Here is a 16,970-nt window from a genome sequence, read left to right on the forward strand (position 1 = left end):
TGTGTGTGTGTGTGTGTGTGTGTGTGTGTGTGTGTGTGTGTGTGTGTGTGTGTGTGTGTGTGTGTGTGTGTGTGTGTGTGTGTGTGTGTGTGTGTGTGTGTACACACCGATATGCTTCTTTTCACTTTGTTATTGTTGTCCTCCTGTTACATGGCGTCAACTGTTTTTCTGCCGAAAGTGTGTCAGGTGGGTGTTGCTGATGTAACATGTAATTACTTTACTTGTTGCACCCCTCCGCAAGTGTCATTTTCCCTGTAGAAACAGAAATATTTGCCTATTGTTCCTCACAAAACAGTCCCTTAAGGTTTGACTGGTGAATGTTTGTGCCCAGCATTTTTCAGATCTTTCCACAAATGCTCATAAGGATCCAAGTCTGGACTGTGTCTTGGCTGTTCTAACATCTTTATATTGTTAGATTTAAATCATTCCATTGCAGATTTGGCTTTATGCTTAATGTGTTTGTGTCTTCTTCTTTTGTTATATATTATAATGTGATAGGGCCCATATACAAAACCAGATTTTGAGGGTGACGATCAGTTATGACAATTAACTCATTCAATGCCAGACGTTACTCTCAAATGGGAAGAGCTGGTGCCTGACAATTTTGGCCACTTTGACCCAATTTAGAAGGCCGACAGACAATTTATTTCTGAAGCTATAAAGGCATGAGACATATCAGAAGAAATATTTAACCCTCATCTTTCATCAGAAAAATAATTTTTCGATAATTTTTGCCATTGTTTAGTAAATAACAGATAAACATCACTAAGTTTCTTAAATAGTCACGGCTTTTTGTATAAAGATGCATTTTAAGCAGAACTTTAACTAGGGTGGTTTTATTTGCATTTGTGATACCTAAAATATCTAAACAAGGCTTTCTCCAACACAAGGGCACTTCCCTTACAAAATAACATTTTATTGCAAGAACACTAAACTTGTGCATGAACGATGCATGGACTTTGCAAGAACTTTTCAGCGCCCAATGTTTCCGATAACATGGTCACACGATTTTGGTCATAATAGCGAATGCATTTCGGGTACATGCACGAAATGTTGTACCTCTCAGCCCCAAAGATGACAAAGGGACTTCGTCCTATTTTTAGAAATAAAAAGAGCTCAATAGCGGTAACTGTACTTATCCATATACCGCACTGCTTCACTACACTTATACTGTACTTGCTATACGGGGCCTCCTACACACTTCAATCGCTGGATACAGGAAGCAAGATTAAGAAATTGGGCTCCCTCGATGTGCGGACATAGCCAATCCTGCCATCTGATCGTGATTTATCATACTGAAATCATTCCCAGAGGCTATATATTTATTGATGATCAGAGCCAAACTCTTTATAAAAGTTTTTTAAGGAAAATTCTAAAAACAGAGGGAAAGAGAAAAGGAAAGAGAGAAAAAATGAGATAAAAAGAAAGAGACAGAGAAATAATGTGAGAGAAAAAGAGAGGAGAAAAGGAGAGCGAGAGAGACAAAGAGAGACAGACACAGAGAGAGAGAGTGTGAAAGAAAAAAAGAGAAAGAAAGGGAAAAAGAAACAGAGAATGTCAGAAAGATAAAAACGAGAAAGAGTTAGAGAGTGCAAGAAAGAGAGACTGATAAAGAAAGGGAGGAGAGAAGGGAGGGATAAAGAGAAAAGGTAAAGAGGAGACAGAAAGAGAGAAATATAAAAGGAGAGAGAAAGAGAAATACATCTCCAATGGCTCTGTGAGTGGCGCCTGGTTTTGGCTATTTAAAACTGCAGCTAGTTTTTCTCTTGCGCTTCTTTTTGCGTTGTCTCGCGGACCAGAACAAAACCCTCAATGGGCCTGATCTGGCTGGCAGGCTGCGTGTTCGAGACCCCTGTTTTAAAGTGTGTCTCTGCGACTGCAAATTTCAATTGAACCACAAACACATCGTGAACACAGCTCCCTCCCCGGCAGGAAGCTAAAGCGGGCGCCGAGGAGGCGCAGGGACTGAGGGTGCGGGTGCAACTGGCTGAGGAAGTCCGCAAGCGAGCCCAAGGGATGGAGACGGACTATGAGGAAGTGGTCCGCCTGCTCGAGGCTGAGATCGCCGAGCTTAAGGCCCAGGCGGTCAAAGAGCCGCTTCATACTTCCCTTCCTCTTGTGGAAAACAAGGTATGACATTGTGAGCATAATCGGAAACGGAAGGCGGGAGTTCGTCACATTTTAATGAGGAACGGTTTTTGTTTTGACCAACCAAAATGTGATGATATCCTCGACTCTGTGAGGAAAAATACAATTCTATGAGGAAAAATAAAATCTTTAGGCCTAATATTGCTAAAACTATGTTGAGATACAGATGAAATAAAACAGTGGTGCACCGATAAACACTAGGTAGAGTTTCTGGAGCAGGTGTGCACAAAATGGTTAAGTCACCGCTTGCTATGGGATAAGATATGTGGCCAAGGCCCAAGGGAATGATCTTAGAGGCCTGTCAATTTTTTCTCAAATATTAATATGTATATATACAGACATTTAAAATATGTTTATTAGCCTGAAACAAAGCAAGGGTGGTGTTAATGAAGTATGTAAATAGAGTGCTAAACAAAAGTTTTGCCCTCCCCAAGAACATTTTGTCATAATGCTACATTTCAGTCTTCAAAAAACTGAAAATATTTTTTAAGAATCGACAACAAACCAAATTATTTCAACATTTTATATTGAATTTACAAACATTTGCAAAATCTTTGTTTCTCACAGCTCAGCCAATTGACTCGAGAGGTTCTTTAATGAACCATGAATGTTCCAATGTTGACCTAAATGACTAACAGTGACAAACAGGGTGCACGTGCATGTCAGTAAGGGCCCGGTCACACAGCCGTTTGCGTCTGTATCGCGGGTAAAATTTTGCGTATTTTTTTTGCCCGTGGTTGCCCGCGATGGAAAATGGGCAAAATTGGCCAACCCGCTGTTCATTGGTGGTATGCCCGCAAAGCAGACGCCAGAGACTGTTCCGCTTCCTCATCGCGTCATTTCCGCGTCATTTTCTCGTGTGGACCACGGGTATAAAAGCTGCCGAGCCGGCGTTATGCCGAGAAATGCATCCTTGCCGAGCTTTGCATCCCCTCGCTACTACAACCACTTTTACCTTGTTTTATCTCACTTTTATATCACTTTTAGGGAATTTAATGGCGAACATATAACCAAAACCACTTCGTCTTGCATTTGTTGGGAATGTAATACAACTTAAACCATTCCGTCTTTGTATTTGTTGTGAAGGTAACCGAACGGTAATGCACACCGTATACAAATCACTTTTGAGCAGGTAACATGTTTATTTTGCCTTTTTCTATTCAAATCGCTCGTATTGAAACTGTTATGCACTCTACCATAAAGCTTATTTCTGCATAATAAGCTTTACGGTAGAGTGCATAACAGTTCTCAAAAGTGATTTATATCCGGTGTGCATTACCGTTCGATTACGTTCACAACAAAAACAAAGACGGAATGGTTTATGTTGTATTACATACCCAACAAATGCAAGACGAAGTGGATTTGGTTATATGTTCGCCATAACATTCCCTAAAAGTGAGATAAAACGAGGTAAAAGTGGTTGTTGTAGCGAGGGGATGCAAAGCTCGGCAGAGATGCATTTCTCGGCATAACACCGGGCTGTAGATATCATAACCGCTCAAGACACAGTCCAGTGAAGATCAAGATTTCAAGCTATGGCACAGAAGAAGCCAATATGTTATTATTGTAAGTTTTTCATTTTTATTTTATTATCTTGTTATGAAATGAAAATAAATGTCAAGAAATAAAAATTGATTAAGACGAGGTCACTACGGTGACGGGGATCCATGCCCACCCCTTGACATCCCGAGCACAACTGACGTGTGCTCGGCAAATCGCGCTGTATATACGCGGAGAAAGGCGTTTGACCGTCATACGCGTAACACGCTAATTTCACGTAATAACACCGCGATACAGGCGCAGAACATGCTATGACCGTGCTCCACCTACGATTAAACGCTGAAATTTCGCATCCTAGCCATGTGTAACCACGCCCTGGCCGCGGCCAGAGCACGTCGTTCCGCGTCATTTCCGCGTCATTACCTCGTGTGCCGCCCACGGTTACACGTGGTCTAAAGTTTTGAGCAGCGCAAAACTTTTTCGCGCGGCCAACCGCGTGTGAATTTCCGACCGCGTGAAAAGCACTGCTGTATCTCGTCTATATGGCGATCTCAAAGCGTCCAACATCGTCTGCTTCACGGGCAGAATTTTCTGGCCGTGATTCAGCCTCGATACGCCCGTGAGAGGCTTGGTGATCGGGCCCTAAAGTTTTGAGCAGCGCAAAACTTATTCGCGCTGCCAACCGCGTGTGAATTTCTGACCGCATGTAAAGCACTGCTGTATCTCGTCTGTATGGCGATCTCAAAGCGTCCAACAGCGTCTGCTTCACAGGCAGAAATTTTTGGCCGTGATTCAGACGCAAACGGCTGTGTGACCGGGCCCTAAGGCAAAGTTCACACTGAGGAGCTTCATCCCCTATTGCGATTTTTGGGGGAAATTTAACGTTATTGTGAAATCGTTGACCAACTAAATGCGATTTGTATGCAATCTCCTTTGACTTTTATGCGTCTCCTGTGTGAATGCCACTAGTGTCCGCATGCGCAGAAGAGGACACGTGATGTCACACACAAAGTTTTCGGTGTTTACGGAAGTACACAGGAATGCTAAAGGAGTAGTGTATCTAGCAATGTGAAACTTATTTTGCTACCATAGGCTGAACAGAGTTGTCCCTCCCCTGCACCTGCCCTTTGGTGGGCTCAGTGGTCTGTGAAATGAGACACTGGAGCAGTATGAAGACCAAAGAACACACCTCGCAGGTCAGGAATAAAGTTGGTGAAAAGGCAGGGATGAGATACAAGAAGATTTCACAACAGATACACATCTCTGGGAGCACTGTGCGAGCAATAGTATTAAAATGGAGATAGCATAAGACCAGTGCAAACCTACCAAGATCCTTCTAGAGCTCCAGCCCAATCAAGGCAACAACTAATCAGAGAAGCAACCAACAGCACCATGATCAAATTGGATGACCTGCTGAGGTAGGACATCTGTGCATCAACCAACTATAAGTCATACTCTGCATAGTCCTGCCCTTTATGGAAGAGTGGAAAGGTGAAAACCAATTCTGGAAGATTACCATCAAAAGGCCCGTTTGGCACTGGCAAGCCACATGGGGGACACAAATAAAATGTGGAACAATGTGCTCTGGTCAGATGAAACCAAAATTGAACTTTTTAGGCTGAATACAAATAATTACTTTTGGCGTAAGAGTAACACTGCACAGTACCCTGAAAACAACATCCCCACCGTCAAACATGGTGGTTGCAGCATCATGCTTCTGGGTTGCTTTTCTTCAGCAGGGAATGGGAAGATCAGTAGAGTTGATGGGAAGATGGATGGAGCCAAATACAAGGCTCTTCTGGCAGAAAATCTGTTGGAGTCTGTAGGACACCTGAAAATAGGGTACAGGTTCACCTTCCAACAGGACAACTCCCTTAAACGTAAAACAAAAGCTCCAATGGAATGGCTTAAAACTAATAATATAAAAGTGTTATAAAGGCCAAGACAAAGTCCAGACCTGAATCCTATCGAGCATTTGTGGAAAGATCAGAAAAATGCTGTGCACAAACGCTCACCACCAAACCTTAAGAAACTCTCTTTGTTAGAAATGAGAATGGGCAAATATGTAATTTTCAGCGTGTGGCTGTGCTCAGAGCAAAAGGGGGTAGTACAAAGTATTAACTTAGAGGAGCCGAAAATTTTGCAACACCTACTTGTCAATTGTTTAATTGGTTAGCACAAACTAAAATGTTGAATACACTTGGTTTCTTTTAATGATTTTGTATAACAAGTTGATGATTCTTAGAAAATATTTTCAGTGCTTATCTATAATTTTGAAGCCTGAAATATGGCAATATGTCAAAAAGTCTGCTTTTCCTAAAAGGACATTCTAGTTTAGCCAAGATCCCAATCTTTCACAAGCTATCATGTGGGTCACTCAAAAGGTAAAAATGCTGGGAAAAAATCGGTACCTTTGGTTTGACTGACTCAATAGTTTTTACAGAAAGACATCCCCCTCTTCCAGGCGAGAACAATACATCAAAATAATGCCACTTGGCACTTTTGGTTTTGGTTTTGCTTATAACATTTTTCTCCAGAAAAACCTTCCACTCTCCCAGGTCAGTATCAATACCATATTTTACCAGCAGTCATGTAGGTTACCCCAGATGTGAGAACTGCCCCCAGAAAAGCCGACTCTGTATTTTGGGGTTTTCTGTCTCGTTGGAAAGACATTCGAGTCAGGTCGGACTTTTTTAGGCTCCAACTTACCTTCGTTCCCAATACTGACAAAAAGTAGACCAAAAGATTTGTGAATGGCATGGGTTCAACATCACTCCTTTTGAGCGGACTTTTTTTTTCCTACAGGAAGACCATCAGGAGGACTACGAGCAGCTAATGAAGAAAGTGGCTATGCTGGAATGTCAAATGAGAAAGAACGACACTGCCAAGAAAACTTTGGAGACGGCGACTGCAAAACTGCTAGCTTTTGTTGAGGTAGGAACGTCCTGGACGGCGCTAGAGACTCGATGATTGTTACGTTGAAATTATTTTGTCTTATTTTTAGAACATCCAAGAGTTCTTGCTCGAAGGCCTCCAAACCACCAAAACCTGCAGGTACTATCTAAGTCAGGGATGTCAAACTCATTTCAGGTCGGGGGCCACATAATATAAAAAAGAAACTCTCAAAGGGGCCGAACTAGTTAAAGACAGGGGAGAGAGAAAGAGAAAGAGAAAGAGAAAGAGAGAGAGAGAGAGAGAGGGGGAGAGGGGGAGAGAGGGAGAGAGGGAGAGAGGGAGAGAGAGAGAGAGAGAGAGAGGGAGAGAGAGAGTGAGAGAGAGGGAGGGAGAGAGAGGGGGAGAGGGAGAGAGAGAGGGGGGGAGAGAGAGAGAGGGGGAGAGAGAGAGAGGGGGAGAGAGAGGGGGAGAGAGAGGGGGAGAGGGAGGGGGAGAGGGAGGGGGAGAGAGAGGCTGCAATGGTGATTTCAGCCAGAAGATGGCGTCAGCAAGTAGAATATTTTGAAGTTACGGACATCATCTTTACCTACCAGAATTCACTAAGCAAATCTCAAATGTTCCTTCAATGACATCTCAGCTCTAAAGGAAGCTAGCCAGATGGGTCAAATTCTAGACTAAATTTACCCCAGCAGGTGGATTTTTTTTCGACATAACTGCATAATGGTGGGAAGGAACACTACTCATTGTTTGCCTAGTTGAAGAAAAAAAGCTGTTTGGGAATACAATTAAGGGATTCGTGAAACGTGGGTAATACACAGTGGTACCTCTACTTACGAATTGAATTCTTTATGAGAGTAGCTTTGTAACCTGAGAACTTCGTAAGTCGAGACATTTTGACTGTAAATGCGCTAATCCGTTCTTAGCCCTGCAAAATAACAGTATATTTTCTTCATAAATCATAAAAAAAGCATCAAAACATGAAATGAATACATGTTGGAATTGGATTACCGCACAAAAAAACATAAAACAAGAGGCTTATCATGATAAAAATAAAGAAAATAATGAAAAATATTTCTTTAACTTTTAGTTTTGTGCTCTTTCGACATTCGGCAGGAAATGCGCAAGGCAGACATGATAATGAACCATAGCCAGCCTCGTCAACACTTTTTTACCAGTGATTCCTTTCCACAAATTCCGAGACTTCATGCAATTTTGCTAAAATGTCTTTAATTTGGGCTAATTGAATGATAGATGTGCCTCCTCCACACCAACTTGCCAGAACCCCTCCTCCTCCCGTCTCTAAACTCTGAACTGTGACGGTGACACGAAGAGAATGCTGGGATACCTTGTTTACGTTTGAGAAGCTCTGGAAGCGGCTTATAGCAGCGCGTACTGTATTTTTGACTTGGTATCCTGAAACTGCTTTCGGAACTAGAGGCAATATTTTCCTGTTTAGGTACTTTGTAACCTGAAACTTTTATATGTAAAGACATTTGTAAGTAGAGGTACCACTGTAGTAACAAGATTGTAATGACATTTGTAAGTAGAGGTACCACTGTAGTAACAAGATTGTAATAACATAATTTGTTATTTTAGAAATGCATATCAAAACGGTAGCTCTTTGCACCAACCAGGAACAAAAGGTAGCTCCTAGCTTGAAAAAGGTTGGTGACCCCTGGTGTACACAGCATTGTTACCTGCAGTTCTTTCCTTCTTTTTCAACTGAGAGTTTTGGCCATTAACGCGCCAGCTTCCCTTCCCCACTTTGACCCACTTGAGGCAACCCAGGTGGGCTCTTCCCTTTTCAAGTCGCTCGGCGCTAATGACCGCCCACCGCTTTTGGGCTTCGTTAACACACGTGTTCCAGCAGTCGGGGGGGCGGAAGACTCCGTGGGTTGTCACCATGGTTCATGTCACATGGAAGACAGAAGCGGTTCATTACAGCATGCAAATACCTAACACAAACCTTTTTTTATTCTTCAGGAGGCGCAATTCTTAGCTAATATGTTGACTGACGTTTAGCCCATTACATTCCAGCTATTACTATGTTATGAACAACAGCAATTGTAAGAGTTTTTGTAGTAGTTGTATCGTTTTAGACAAATGAAAGAACATTGTCTATATAGAAAAACAAATGGTTTATTTTCGACAGTGAACAATCAAACTATGTGCAATAGTGTGTGCAGGGTTTCTTGAAAAGTCTTAAATGGCATTGAATTCATGATTCTAAAAATAAGGGCTTGATTGGCATTAAAATGTCTCAAATCCAAATTTTGAAAGTCTTAAACACATTAATCCGATTATATTTGTTTGAACTGAAAATTGATCAATTGTCTTTTTTAATAATTAACCGATTTAGTTCGTGGCAACAGCGCATGAGCAAAATAACGGAACTATCAAAACGGTGATGTGGTTTCAGTCGGGGCTTTCAGAGCAGACGCATGTCTTAGATCTACCCACAATACACGAAGTAACTTGGCTAAAGGTTGTGCCAGGTAATGTGGTCGAGGCTCGATGTATTGTCTGCCAGAAATATTTGTGTTTCTTTGTTTTGTTCGTTTCAATTGAGTTTTTTTTGTCGACTTCGTCTTAAATTTGATTTTAAAAGGCGTTAAAAGAGTCTTAAAAAGTCTTAAATTGACCTTATCTTAAGTTGTAGGAACCCTGTTTGTGCGTTCCCCACTTGCAAGGTTTAGTTGTACTGGCCTACAAGGGCTGGAGGCAACTGTTTTTCTTTAATAAATATAAATGTAATAAGTTCAGTAAGTGTTCTACATAGTTTGTGTTTATTTGAGCTTTAGGTTAAAAAGTGTAGCAAAATACTACTTTGTGGGTTTTTCGCGTCACTTCCTGTTCCGCTAGCTCAACATAAAAAGAGACTCTTAACAATGACTGTCAAGACTGTTGATTGTGCAATCTATCCTCGTCCATGTTAAAGGATTAACAATATGATGTCGTTAGTTTCTAAAAGTGTTCATATGATGTATTGACCTACCCATGTGAAGACGCCATGATGGACGGCAGTACAGTAAATGGTAGTAAACAGTACTTCCCGTGGGTGAGCCCAGTAAACGGTAGACAACAACAAAAACCGCTTTACTATTCAGCATTATTGGTAATGACTAGTCAACTGAATATTCTGCAGCTGTTGGATGAGGTGGATCACATTGGCAGAATACACAAAGAGCGCTATTCAGAGAAATTCAGGATAGCATTAGCAGGGCTAGCAACAGACCCATTCCGTCTTACTCCGGACATATTTACAGATCTAACCAAATCGTCCAGTTTGCCTGACTTCAGTCCACACATTCTGTACCAATAAATTGTAAATGGAGTACCCCCATACACCTGTGCTGACTAAAAGCTTTTTAAAAGTCTGAATGCTTACCAATTCTACGTAGCTGGTATGAATTGGTGCGATGACGAGGAGGCGTGGTGCCGAAAAATGCTCCCTCAAAACGGCTAAATGACACCGCCTTTTACTTATCGATGGATACGTAAACGAGCTGCTTTAATTGCAATTAACCAGTGATTCACAATAGAAATCTTCCAGATATCACATGAATTAAAAACTGTAATTTGCTTCACCACAAAGCTTATTACGCTGAATTGAACTGTCAAATTCTCAACGGATAAAACGGGAGACGAATTCATAAGATAAGGCGTCATTTTGCCAAAGGTGAAAAGGGCTATTAAGATAAACATGACTGGTCTTCAGTGGTGGGCCATGAGGGCCTACAAGGCCTTTCCTGCTAGCTGGGAAAAATATCTGAATTATCCATCCGTTCATCCATCCATTATCTGCACTGGTTATCCTCAGTAGGGTCGCGGGGGTGCTGGAGCCCATCCCAGCCATCCTCGGGCAGTGGGCAGGGGACACCCTGAACTGGTTGCCAGCCAGTCGCAGGGCACACAGGGACAGACAGTTCGCTCGCTCATTCACACCTAGGAACAATTTGGACCGGCCAATTAACATGACATGCATGTTATTTTGGAATGTGGGAGAAAACTGGAGTGCCCGGAGGAAACTCACGCAAGCACGGAGAGAACATGCAAACCCATGACCTCAGAACTGTGCCGCACACATGCTAACCACCGTGCCGCCATGCTGCCCCTATATGAATTATGTGATGCTAATTATATTTTGTCAATAAATACTTAATTAATAATTGATGTATTTTTTTGCGCTTTTCCTAAATAAAACCACAAATGATATGTCCTGAAAGTTTTGGAGCTTGATAATGATCCAGGTGATTGGAAAGACCTGTATTGTAGCAGAGAAACTCCAAAAACCTGCAGGACATGCGTCTCTCACCCCTGTTATTGATGTTTTTTTATTGTGCCACAGCTAACGCTGCAATAAAGGTTTTATTGCGTTAAAATCGTTATTGAGGGTTGTATTGATTCAAACTATAGTAACGACTTGAAAAAAGGGGGAAATAAAAAATATAAACAAAGGAGAAAAATACAAAAAGAAAAAAGGAAAAAAAGTGGACCAAAAAATAATTTGTATTTTACTATTAATAATGTAACATCATGCATGAAATTGATTAACAATTTGGACAAGATCTATTGTTTTACTAAACTGTAGTAGCTTTTTTTTTTTTTTCACTCTACCAAAAGATGTCGCTCTCATTCAAATCTGGTTTAAACTTAAATGTTTTTATTACCCAACTTTAATGTCTACTTCATGTCACGGTTGCCTTGGCACCCAATTAGCCCCTGTGGTTCGTTAACAGATTGGCTTCCCTCCTAATTAAGCTCAGTGCTCTGACTCACCTTTTGTCAGTCCGTCAACGAACCTCTGCACCCGTGCTTTTTGATTCTGTCCGTTTTCCTGCTTGTGTTTCCTGTCTGGTGTCATTCCAGTCTATTTTGTCCTGTTTCATATCGATTTCCAGTTTTGCTCTCGGCTAGTTTGTTCTGTTTAATTTCGATATCCTGTGTCAGGCATCGTTTCTGTCTATCTCGTCCTGCTTGTTATCGGACTCCAGTCTCCAGTGTCTGATATCCATCTTGTCAGTCCCGTCCTGTCCTGTATCGACCCCATCTGTCCGATATCTCCTCATGCAATTGGTATTGATCTTGTCGGCCTCTGACTTCCTGTCATTCCATGGCAGACTGCTGCCTTACGTCTCCCGCCCAACGATCCCCGAATCACTGGCGTTTTGGGTTAACATGCATTACTGCCCCATTTCCCGTAAAATAAAGCTTGTATGAGAAACGTCACGCATCTGGGTCCTGATCCTGTTCTGGTTCTTGACACATCAAGCAACTCAGAAAATCCAACAACTCAATGTTAATTAAAAATACAGGATTGTCTATCCAATACATCAACAAAAAATAATGTAATACAAGAATAAACTTCCCATTCCTTATGTAAAACACATTGAATGAAAAATATATTAACATATGTAAAAATACTAACAGGAACAAACAAAATTATAAAATCTTTTTTTACTCAACCAATTTAAAGTCAACAAAGCAAAATCCCTGTGAAAGCCGGTTCGGTCGCGAACGACGCATCGCTAATTCCGACAGGAGTGAAGGCGTAGGTGTAAACCGCACGGTCCGCCACTGGTCGACTTATGCTGAGCGAGTGTAATTGATTTCAGTGCAACATGTTTCTTGTGTAAGTCCACTGGAGTCAATCAGGTCAGTCGGTCGCACCGTTAAGCCACAGTGTGTGGTGTCTCTCATGTTTCATAACCGAGTGCCCCCCCCACGCCGCTTCGTCCTCACCTGTTCTCGCGCGTTTGTAAGCCACAGGCTGTCTTTTCGAAACCAAAACACGACGTCCCACCGTGCCAGGTCACCAGGTAGAAAGATAAAAACAGGCATACAACAAAAGAGTATCCATGTACTAATATAAAATTGTCATTGTTGTCAAACACTCATCCCTGTTCTTACAGTGTTGGGCACGTTAGTGAAAAACAGTCATTAGTTACAGTTACTAGTTACGTCATATAAAAAGTAACCCAGTTACACTCCCAGATGTCACTGTTCATGGATCCCTTAACCACCTAGGTCAGGGGTGTCAAACTCAATTGCACAGAGGACCACAACTCAAACCACACCTTTGGTCACGGGGCTGAACAGGATATATATTTATTGCAAAAACTAAAACTTGATTTTAATAAACAAATCTGTTTAAAAACAAAGGAATATTATTCCAGAATAAACAAACTTAAAATACGTTGCTCTCCATAAAAAAATATTGTCACGAACGAGGAACGGAGATGAGATCCAATAGCGCTAGTTTTCTCGTTTTTTATTGATAAAAGAGGGAGAGCAGGGCTTGCTTCCACGATCCGATGGCTGACGGACAAGAGGAGCGAGCGGTGCGGAAGTGACACTTCCGTGGTGGCGAGGAGGATCGGAGACAGGCGGGAATAGCAGGTCGTTGGTCGGGACTGGAGATCAAAGGCGGTGTCGAGTTCGTAAGCGAGGTCAGTAGCAGGAGGCAAGCAGGTAAACGGGGTAAAACAGGTCAGGTAACAGGCAGGCAGAACGGGGCGTAGTCAGGTCCGGAAACAGGTTGGCAACAAAGATCAGGCAGAAAAAAACAGGGCAGGAACGGAGTCGGACGAAAAGGCTTACTGAGCTGAAGGCAACAGTTCGCATAACGATTTGACAGCTTCCAAGAGGAAGCTGGGGGTTTAAAAAGAGAGTGTCCACCAATCAGCTGTCCGGGCTGTTGGCGCCAATCAAGCCGCTGCAGCTGCGCTCAATCGGCAATCATGATAAATATGTCCTAAAATAAATCCAACTAAAATAAAAATAATGAAAATATAAATACTAATTGTGCTTTACACCAAAAATATGTGCTTTCAACATAAAAATGAATTAGAAACAGACCGGAATATTATTTCAGAATAAGCAAATTTACAGTGGCTTGCGAAACTATTTGGCCCCCTTGAACTTTGTGATCTTTTGCCACATTTCAGACTTCAAACATAAAGATATAAAACTGTAATTTCTTGTGAAGCATCAACAATAAGTGGGACACAATCATGAAGTAGAACACACTTTATTGAATATTTAAACTTTTTTAACAAATAAAAAACGAAAAAGTGGGTGTGCAAAATGATTCAGCCCCATTGAGTTAATACTTTGTAGCGCCACCTTTCGCTGCGATTACAGTTGCAAGTCGCTTGGGGTATGTCTCTATAAGTTTTGCACATCGAGAAACTGATATTTTTGCCCATTCTTCCTTGGAAAACTGCTCGAGCTCAGTCAGGTTGGATGGAAAGCATTTGTGAACAGCAGTTTTCAGTTCTTTCCTCAGATTCTCTATTGGATTGAGGTCTGGACTTTGACTTGGCCATTCTAACACCTTGATATGTTTTTTGATGAACCATTCCATTCTAGCTTTTGCTTTATGTTTTGGATCATTGTCTTGTTGGAAGACAAATCTCCGTTCCAGTCTCAGGTCTTTTGCGTACTTGATCAGGTTTTCCTCCAGAATGGTCCTGTATTTTGCTCCATCCATATTCCCATGAATTTTAACCATCTGCCCCGCCACTGCTCAAGAAAAGTAGGCCCAAACCATGATGCTGCCACCACCATGTTTGACTCTGGGGATGGAGTGTTGAGGGTGATGAGCTGTGCTGCTTTTAAAGTAAAAATAATCAAAATATAAATACAATTTGTGCTCTACACAAAAATATGTGCTTTTATCATGATTATGATTTCAAAAGATAGATAGATTGATAGAATGATTTCAAAACAGACAAGAATATTATTCCAGAATAAACAAACTTACTTAAATATCATTAAAAAAAACATTGCTCTCCATGAAAAGATCTCCTGACAAAATTAAACAAATTCAAAATGTGGAAAAAAATGAAATCTAAATCAAATTTGAGCTTTAGTGTGTCCTCATATTCTTCTTTAACCCGTGCTCTCCATTAAGGTTTTTCAGCTTACTCTGATGTTTTGGCTCGTAGTGCCATTTTACATTATTTTCCTTAATCTTGGCCTCATTGGCTCCACACAGAAGACACATGGGTTTACCAGCAACGTCAGCCTCCGTTTTGAAAGGCTGTTTTCAGAATCAACTTTTTTTCTCTTGGTCATTGTAAAGGTTTAGCATCAGCGTAATCCACAGCAACAGAAATGTCACTCTGCTTTTCTCCGTTTAGCCTTCAGTCACATTGTGATAAATAGAAGTGCGACCCCTGGCATCCTCTCTCCGCTTCCTGACACTAAAGACTCACTATTAATGCATCTCTCAGTTTTGTTTTTCAACTGGCCGACATGTTGTTTGTCAGATAGTTTTAAAAGAGCCTGTGCTCATCAGGCTACAGCTAACTCGATTGATGCGGGAACATTTCTGGGAAGTCTTGTAACGGGGATTGTGGGATCTGTAGTTTGAGAGTTATCAGCATTTCATAGAGCAGGGCCATTATACTAGATGTGTACAAAATGATTTCACGAGCAAAACATAATTGTATGCCGAGCCGGATGTAGCCCAAAGGCCATGAGTTTGACGCCTAATGCCCTGTGTCTGACTGTGGGTACCACTTCCAGTGGTGTGTCTTGGTCAAGTACAGCCTCTCCATGTCAGTTTTCGGGTAGGGGTTTGCTCCTCCACATTAAACAGCTCGTTTACCTGTTTACGGCCATACCACCCTGAGAACGCCAAATCTTAGGAAGCTAGGAAGGGTCAGGTCTTAGTACTTGAACTGGAGACGGCCTGGGAATACCGAGTACTGCAAATAGGTAATTTGGTGCATGCTCTGCTGCGACAGCACCTACTGTACCCCCGTCGGTACCAAAAGGGGAAAAAAAATTGAATTGCTTGTTTCCATGGTTACCAGTAGCAGGAGAAGCCTCCTGATCTGACATCCTCTGGTCACTGATGTTTTCCAGTGTAAAGTGTTATCCCGTCCTTGAGGGATGAGCCGGTCACCAAAATCTATTGTTACTCTGAGAGTAACCAGTTACAAATTACAGTATCTACTTGGATAAAAGCCGATCCCATAAAACTGCTTTAAAATTACCACCTAATGAAATAAAAATAGGGGAAAGCGCGTACCCTGTGGAAGCAGTGGCTGTTCCTTTTTCTTGGCCTGTGCAATCTTAAGAACTTGCAAACGAACTCTTAGCCGAGACACTCCATATCTGTTGTCATACATGCCAACTTTTTGAAATTAAACAAGATAAATGTTAACACGATCTGTATTTTAACATGGGAAACACAATCTGTCTCCAGAATATTAAGATAAAAAACACAACATGTGTTGATGTTTTTTTTTAACCGGAAGTTCAAACTTTTACAGAAATCTAAAGGAATGCTTGGAGCAGTTTATCCACGTACAACGACTTAGTCTTGCTCCAAGATAAAGCAGCCGTTGACTAAAATACTAGTCTTGAGTCAAGGTTTTTTTAATATTTGAAAAAAAATGTAGATTTAAAAAAAGAATTGGTAGGCATTTTGAAGGGGAGAAAAGCAGTAGTCCAACACACAAAACAGTAGTGTTGATGAGTATGAGTTGCGTATCTGGGCTTCAAACCACTTGAAGATCTCCTTCTCCATTTCTGGGTACTGTCCGAGATGTTTTCTTTTTTTCTCCAGGCACAAAATCCAACTTATATTCTAGTTCTGTGCTCACGTTTGCACTATTGATTTCAGGTTAGTTTGTTGTTTGTGTATTAGGTTTGTGTCGTTCTCTTTGTGCCCTCTGAGTGGCTGGCAACCAGTTCAGGGTGTCCCCTGCCCACTTCCCAAAGATGGCTGGGATAGGCTCCCGCACCCCTGCGACCCTACTGAGGATAAACGGTGCAGAAGTGGGATAAAAGGGTTTAGCCCACTTAAAATAAAAGACAATAATTTTGTTTTTCATGAGACGTTCATTAGATGTGGTAGTCCTGCTTTGGCCAAGGTGGGGCCCAGTTGTGGTCTGGCTTTGGGTCCTGTTCTAAAAGAAATGAAACATGCACAACTTTTGTTCAAACATTTACTGTCATGATTACCGATGTGAATCACCTGTGCCCGCTCATTTGGCGCCAACCGCTGCGCGGGTTCTGATTGGCTTCCTTTCCCTATTTAAATCCAGTCCTGTCATTCCCCTGTTGTCAGTCCGTCTGCGAACCTCTGTTTATACAAGGCAAACCTTTTTTGGACCCTGACTCCCACCTGTCTCGTTTTTGCTCCTGTTTGTATCCGGCTACGACCTGTTTTGATACCGACCACGTCGGCTGTCCCGTCCCGGCTTACGACCCATATTTGATCCCGACTATGTCTACTCTCCCGTCCTGGCTTACGACTCGTTTCCGACTCCGACCACGCTTTTGCTCTCCCAGACGACCCGTTTTTCGGACCCTAACACCACCATCGCTCACAACGGAAGATCCACTTCCGTGTTCGGATCACAATCCGAGTGCGAGAGCGACTTGCTTCCCACGTCCAGCGAACACCGGAT

General features: G+C 41.9%; 1 protein-coding gene across 5 annotated transcripts in view; it reads left to right on the forward strand.

Annotated features, from left to right (window-relative positions):
- The window catches only part of stxbp4 (syntaxin binding protein 4), a 51,630-nt gene that overhangs the window by 29,782 nt on the left and 4,878 nt on the right, over positions 1–16,970 (forward strand). For 3 of the 5 annotated variants that reach the window (XM_088324108.1, XM_088324109.1, XM_088324111.1), the window contains 3 exons: positions 1,933–2,130; positions 6,454–6,582; positions 6,653–6,702. In XM_088324108.1, coding sequence (XP_088180234.1) covers positions 1,933–2,130; positions 6,454–6,582; positions 6,653–6,702 — 377 coding nt within the window. Of the gene's footprint in view, positions 1–1,932; positions 2,131–6,453; positions 6,583–6,652; positions 6,703–16,970 lie in introns of those variants that run through there. The other 2 variants (XR_015848110.1, XM_088324110.1) reach the window with 2 other exon arrangements.

Source organism: Urocampus carinirostris, chromosome 19, assembly GCF_059441175.1.
Source record: "Urocampus carinirostris isolate Australia breed hairy pipefish chromosome 19, RoL_Ucar_1.0, whole genome shotgun sequence".
Classification (NCBI taxonomy): Eukaryota; Metazoa; Chordata; class Actinopteri; order Syngnathiformes; family Syngnathidae; genus Urocampus; species Urocampus carinirostris.